The sequence below is a fragment of the Gastrolobium bilobum genome, unplaced genomic scaffold, assembly GCF_033153095.1.
Source record: "Gastrolobium bilobum isolate Gb01-03AN ecotype WA unplaced genomic scaffold, APGP_CSIRO_Gbil_v1 utg17957, whole genome shotgun sequence".
Lineage (NCBI taxonomy): Eukaryota > Viridiplantae > Streptophyta > Magnoliopsida > Fabales > Fabaceae > Gastrolobium > Gastrolobium bilobum.
The window spans coordinates 938-8,325 of NW_026895645.1; the positions used below are offsets into that span (position 1 = coordinate 938).

General features: G+C 39.9%; 1 protein-coding gene across 1 annotated transcript; it reads right to left on the reverse strand.

The window, feature by feature from the left end:
• Positions 1-295: 295 nt before the first annotated feature.
• Positions 296-6,944, reverse strand: LOC133286354 (pentatricopeptide repeat-containing protein At1g62930, chloroplastic-like; the record flags this gene model as incomplete). Its single annotated transcript, XM_061483762.1, has 3 exons — positions 6,928-6,944; positions 6,468-6,559; positions 296-1,842 (listed from the first exon to the last, which is right to left on the reverse strand). Coding segments are annotated over exons 1-3 (1,656 nt in total), but the record flags the coding sequence as incomplete, so codon positions are not given.
• Positions 6,945-7,388: the final 444 nt, after the last annotated feature.

The following is a 7,388-nucleotide window of genomic DNA, read 5'->3' on the forward strand; positions in this document are numbered from 1 at the left end:
CAATCTTACGTTGGTTTCTAATATATCAAACCTGATACAATTGTAGATAACAAGTCTGAACTCAATCTTTAAGACACTATCTAGACAACAATGACTAAGAACACTGCAACAGTTAATTAAACTAATTAAGTGCCTTATCACATAAACCAAGCAAAGGCAGCACCACAGGGGTGATGTAAGTTCAACATATAAATATAAGATACTTAGAGCATAGTAATTCAAAACAAGATTCTTCAAGCAATCTAAGAAAATAAAACACTAAAAAAAAGTAAGAGTTACATGAAACTTATCTCACCAAGTTCTCTACCTTTAGCAGGCCTTTATTGATCATTTCACGAAGAAGCTTCTCTGCCTTTTCTTTCTCATTTTTATTTAGAAGAGCACGAATAACTGTTTCGTAAGTTACAGCATTAGGCAGGCAATCGTTGACTTTCATTTTTGAAAATAAAGTTGTTGCTTCATCAGTCAAGCCGTGTTTACATAATCCATTGATCATAATAGTATAAGTCCGAACATCTAGATTATAGCCATTGATCAAAAGATGATGAAAAAACTCTTCTGCAGTCTTTAGTCTTCCCCCTTTGCACAAACCATTCAGAAGAATATTGTATACGTACATATTTGGACGTATTCCTTTGTTAACAATTTTATGAAATAATGCAATTGCCTCGTCAAGGTGTTGGGCTTTGCATAGAGCATCTAACAATATATTGTAAGTAATTAAATTAAGGGTTTGACCATGTTGATACATCTCATCTAAAATATCTTGCACACATGTTATTCTCCCAGATTTGCACAAGCCATCAATAAGAGAATTGTATGTTACACTATTTGGAAATAAATTCTTATGACGCATTTCTTTAAAGAGAGTTACAGCTTCATCCACCATTTTATTTTTGCAATATCCATTAATCATAATGGTATAACTATTAACATTTGGTGTCAAACCTATTTTGTCCATATCATCAAATAGCTCTCTTGCCTCATTCACTTTATTGATTGAAAAGTATCCATCCATTAAAGCACTGTGAGTCACAACATCAGGCTTAGGACCTCTTTCCAACATCATATCAAATATCTTGTGGGCTTCTATCATTCTTCCTTCTTTACATAATGCATCAATCAAAATGTTAAGTGTATATAGGTTTGGGTTGATGTTTTGTTCAACCATTTCATTCAGCAATCGAGTTGCTTCTTTCAATTGACCGACACAGCAGAAACCATGAATTAGAGAATTGTATGTTACTACATCAGGAGAAATTCCCTGGGCAATTACCTTAGAAAACAAATTGTTTGCCTCAGTTAAAAGCCCATCTTTGCATAAGCCATCAATGATTGTATTGTACATTACTAAATTGGGCCTAATCGGTTGCCTCTCCAGCTTTAGCAGCAACTCAACGGCAGCTCTTACTTCTCCCATTTTACATAACCCATTTATCAATGTCCCGTAACTAACCTCATCGAGCCGAAATCCTAATGCTCTCACCCTGTCATGAAATTCCAGAGCTTCCCTAATCTTTCCATTTAGACAGAGTCCTTTTATTAGGGTTGTCGAAGTTATGGTATCCATTTCGTAACCCATCTTGATAATCTTACCCAATACAGAAAAAGAAAAATCCATCCGACCCGAGTGGCAGTAACAATTGATCAAGATGTTCAAACTAATAATGGAAAGAGTGATTCCCTTAGAGTCCATAAGAGTAAAGAGTGAAAGAGCAGTAGGGTATGCTTTCATCTTAACAATAGACCCCAAAATCTTTTTAAATTCAATTACAGAGGGAGGATGACGCTTAGCGAGAGCGGACATGAAAGAGGAGACAACTTCGTCAATGTTATGAGAATGAGGAGAATATAACTTAATCAAGGACAGAGAAGCAGTGGAAGATTGAGTGAATCTCAGAGAAAAGTGGAATATGGAAAGAGCATACCTCGTTGAATTGAACATAGTCGAGTCGTGTGTTAATGTTAATGTTATCTTTTCACTGACGGGTTCCGCTTCTCTCTCTGCTTCTTACCCTCAGTTGAGAAGATGGTAGCTCACTCCGTCCAAGATGAACAAATGTCTTAATTAGACAACAATTTTGTTTTGTTTTTTATTTAAAATAAATCTTAGAAAACAATTTTGGGATAAGCAAGTTTTTTTTTTTTTAAAAAAAAAAAATGACCGAAATGATAATGTGTATAAAAATCACATTAATATTGCATAAAAATAAATTTTTAGTACAAATTAAACTTTTTAACCATTGCTCGAAAATTGGATGGTATTTCAGGTTTATACCTTTTCAATGGGCTTGAAGCCCAATGCATTTGGTTAGGAACTGGACCTAGTTAGACTTCTAAATTCCTTCTTTTTTGACGAGTACTTCCGACAAGCCTCATAGGCCATGAGCCTGGATTATGGGACTTCAGACTGGGAGCTCGGATTGTGGGTTTAAACCCACGATCCTTTCCTGCTCGATCATATTCACGATCACCTCTTAACTACTTAATACAACCACGATTTCTATATCCCACGTTTTGTGTAAATCCTGCATGTAAAGGTTATATAAGCATAGAAATACCACAGGAAGAGGGACTTATAGTCAACATCGGATATATAGCATTTTAGCACTTCACCTACAGATAGACCATACACCTCAGACCTTATTCGTTACCTATACCCTTCACATATTTACCTTTATCCTTGTTGGTGTTCACTCAGAAAATCTGGCGTCGTTTGTGGGAACTGTAAACTTTTATTCCTACCTCTTACAATGGCTAATAAGGGCAGTCATCAACATCGAACCGAAAATGAACCACTCCCTGCTGATGATGAGAAGGATTCTTTCTAATCTGATGCTAGGAGTCGTTCCCTTAACACTATAGGGCGAGCATTGCTCCAATTGGTAGAAGATCAATGAGCCTTTTTCAGACAACAACACCAGGATGGAAGGAGGAGGAGAAGGCCTTGTTCTGAGGATAGGCCATGACATGGAAATACGCCTCTGCAAGGGAACCGAGCTAGAGCCTCGAGATCCCCTGCTCCAAGTTATATCTTATTGACTCCCCCTCGGGGATAGGACAATGTCTGTCATGAAGATAATCCATGAACTGCTAGCACCATTCGCAGGGAGATCACCAATTAATTGGCAGGAAAACTCCTCCATCCAGGAGCCCGCCAAAAAGGCAAGCCAATAGGAGTATAGGTCATGAGGTTAGCATGGTGAATCAAGAATAAGTACATGCAGAGTACACTCGCGAGTCCGAGTCGATGATTTATTATGAGGAGAGAAGGAGGAATGATAGAAGAGAAGGCAGACCTCAGGAGTATGGGCATTATCATGCGCGCCAGATGGAAGTTCAAAATGATGAGCCTGGCATGCCCGCCAGACGGAGAACCATTATGATGATCATGAGCATCACCATACCCGCCAGACAGAAAACCAATATGATGGTCACGAGCATCACCATGATTGCCACATGGAGAATCAGCACCAGGAACCCGAATATCATTATGCTCGTCAACCGGGTAATCATTATGACGAATACAAGAATTATAATGCCCGTCAACTAGAGGACCAACTTTTCTATCCTGCTCATCAGGGATTTCATGGTGGTTACCAAGTCCTACCACCATAACATAGATTGCAGGCAATTTACCCAAGCCCTGTACACCCAGGGGGCGTTTCCTGGAGGACCATATCAAGGAAACCAACACATGATAGTGTCACCACGGGAACCTTTCCAGTATAAACCTTTCCCGCCGTAGTTCCATGCAGGACCGGCAGTACCAGGATCATCCAGAACTCCTATAACGTGGAGGTTGAGGGCGAAGCCCATTCCGGCTTGGTTTAAGCAACCAAATGACTTGAAGACATTTGACGAAAGTTCAGACCCAAGGGAGTTTATTACCGTCTTTCGAGCGGCGATGTCACTCTGTGGGGAGACAACTTCTTTACTTTGTAGGACTTTTCCCGTTTTCTTAAGGAAGCAGGCTCTGAAGTGGTTTACTACAATTCCAGATAACTGTATTGATAGTTGGTCAGACTTAGCGTTGCGTTTTACCCAACAGTTTGCTCATTGTGGACCTTTATCGAAGACTACCCATAATCTTTGTGGGGTAATACAAAAGCCCGGGGAGAAGTTGAGAGAGTATTACGAGCGTTTTCAAGCACCTAGGCAAGTTTATGGCCTGGAAAATCAAATGTATCTACTGCTGTTTACGACCAGGTTACAATCTGGCAGCCTGGCTAACTCTCTTGCAAAAAAGAGGCCGGCCACGAAGGAGGAGTTGTTAGACAAAATTCGAAAGTACATTGATTTGAAGGAGTTCCAAGCATCCAGAGGGAGATTTAACATAGTTTTCGAGAAACTGCTCAGAAACAAAGACCAGATAGACCCACTGGAAGGGGTTAGGGGGAAGAAAGAAGACCCCAGTTAATAGGAGAAAGATTTCGGGGGGACTTTAAGGGATAGTATACCCTTTTAAATACTTCTCGGGAACAAATTTTGAAGGAAGTAATGAACACGGAGATGGGGAACGTGTAGAGGCCGTCTCTCATCAGGTTGCCTTATGCTCAAATAGACAGAACCAAGTGGTGTGAGTTTCATAGGTGTTATGGGCACATAACAAATAAGTGCTTCAATTTGTGAGATGCAATTAAGCAATGATTAGGGAAGGCAAGCGTCAAAAAATATGTTAGATGGGGAGGACTAGATGGCTGTAAATAGGGGTGTTAATAGGTCGAGCCGAGCCGAGCTTTGGTCTTAAAAGGTTAAGCTTGTGTTTAAATGTGTCAGCCTGATCAAGCCTGCTACCTGTTAGGAATATAATTATCGGCCTGTGGCCTGACTTATTTACAAAAAAAGAAAGCCTGATTTAGCCTGTTAGTCTGTTTAAAAAAAATAAGACAACAAAAATTTATCCAAACAAAATGTACAATCAACGATACTAGTAATTCTATAAATATTCATAAATTCAATGTATATCCAAACAACATAATATAGAACAAAATCATTCAAAAAGTTTGTTTAACCAATAAAATGGGTTGAAATGAATTGAGGAGAGAGAGATGGCTATTACAAGTAGTATAAAAAATATAAAATAAAAATAAAAATCAATATACTAGGTAAGCCTGAGAAACTCTAAGACCGAGCTTTTGAATTGAAGCCTGAAGCCTTTTTATTAAACGAGTTTTTATACAAGTCCAAGCCTGGTTCCAACAACTAATTTTAGGCATGTAAGCTCAGATCTTCACGAGCCGAACCAAAGGCCCCTGAAAGGCCCTTGGTTCGTTTATCACCCCTAGCTGTAAAGAAGGACAAATAGGAAGGAAAAGGTCAGATAGAAGTCGGAGCCCACCTGGTGAAAGAAGGAAGGGGGTCGATAAAGAAAAGAAAATGGACCCGCTTCTTCATCATTCAACTATGCACAGGTCAGACATGTTTGTACGATAGCCGAAGGACGCGCAGGTGAAGGAGAGTCAAGCAATGCTCGAAAGAAACATTTGAAGACTTGTATGAGAATCTCGGATAGACCTCGATTTAATGAGGAACGGAGGAAGACAGGCAAGCAGGTGGTTTTTGATGATTTTGATGATGAAGTGCTAGATTCGGAGCATGCTGATGCATTAGTGATTTTCGGGCTCCTGGCAAATTATTGGGTAAATAGGATGTTGGTCGATCCCGAAAGCTCGATGGACATCATTTTTTGGGATGCGTTCAAATAATTGGATTTGGACCACGACCAGTGAGAACCATGTGGAGCTGGCTTGGTAGCATTTATAGGAGACAAGATCAAGCTGGTGGGTTATATAAATTTGAGATTGACATTAGGAAAGGCACCTGCTCATAAAACGATGTCTTTGTCATTCGTGGTGGTGGATTTCACGTCCGCCTACAATGTTATACTTGGCAGGCTTTTCACGAAGAAGTTCAAGATCTTTTTGTCCATTGACCAACTAGCCATGAAGTTCGTGGCGAAAGATGGGAACACAACAACTGTTAAAGCTGATCAGGTGGTAGCACAATGCTACTATAACATGAGTTTGAGAATGCTACAGAAGAGTGAGCAAGCATCTAATAAGACAAGGGAAGCTAAGAGGAAAAGTAATGAGGAACTGAAGTAAGAAGAGGGAGAAGAAAAGTGATGAAGGCAGAAGCCGAAAGAAGGAGAAGAAGAATGAAGAAGAAAAAGAAAAAGAGGTAAGTGAAGAAAAAAAAGAACCTCAAACTATGATGGTTGAGTTTGACTCACATATTAGAAGCACCTCAGGGCAGGCCACGAAGATTGGCTCCGACTTAGAAGAAAATGTTGCACTGGGGTTGAGAGATTTGTTAAGGAAGAATGGCTATCTATTTGGCTGGAAGTCGTCAGACATGCCAGGAATAGATCCGGCCTTATCTTGCCATCGGTTATCGGTGAAGCCGGGTTCCAGGCCGGTTGCTTAGAATAAAAAGGAAGTTTTGCCCGGAGAGGAGAACAACAATCGAAGAAAATGTGAAGGAGCTGTTAGAGGCCGAGTTTATACGAGAAATAGAATATGTTATATACCTTGCAAACCCGGTGTTGATAAGGAAACTAGATGAAAAATGGAGGATGTGCACAGATTACAGGAACTTGACTAGGTGGTAGATAATGCTTCCGGCTATAAGATTTTTCTTTCATGGATGCATACTCTGGCTATAATCAGATACCCTTATTTAAGGGAGACCAAGAGAAGACATCTTTTATAACAGAGGATGCAATGTAATGTTATAAGGTGATGCCCTTTGGGTTGAAGAACGTTGGGGCTACTCATATGAGAATGATGACGAAGGTGTTTAAGGAGCAGATGGGAAGGATGCTCGAAGTATATATGGATGACAAGATCGTGAAGTCGGCAGACATTCGAGCTCATTTTCTTGACTTAGAAGTGGTTTTTGCACAGATCAGGAAGCACAATATACGATTGAACCTTACACATGTGCATTTGGAGTTCCAGCGGGAAAGTTTCTAGGTTTTTTGTTGACCGAAAGAGGAATTGAGGTGAACCCGGATAAATGTCGGGATGTGCTAGAAATGCAGAGTCCAAGAAATATCAGAGAAGTGCAAAAGCTGAATGGGCGAGTAACAGCCTTATCCAGATTTTTGGGCAAATTGGCTCAAACATCGTTACTATTTTTTCAATTATCGAAGAAGGGGCATAATTTTGAATAGAAGGATAAATGCGAAGTCGTTTTTTGAGACCTGAAACAAATATTAGCTTCTCCCCCATTCTCAGCAAGCTGGAGCCAATGAGATTTTATACTTATAATTGTTTGTTTCGCATTAGACGGTTAGCTCAGTTCTTATCCGAGAAGGAGAAGATGGAGGCCAAAAGCTGGTGTACTTTATAAGTAAAGTATTGCAAGCTTCTGAAACTCGGTAC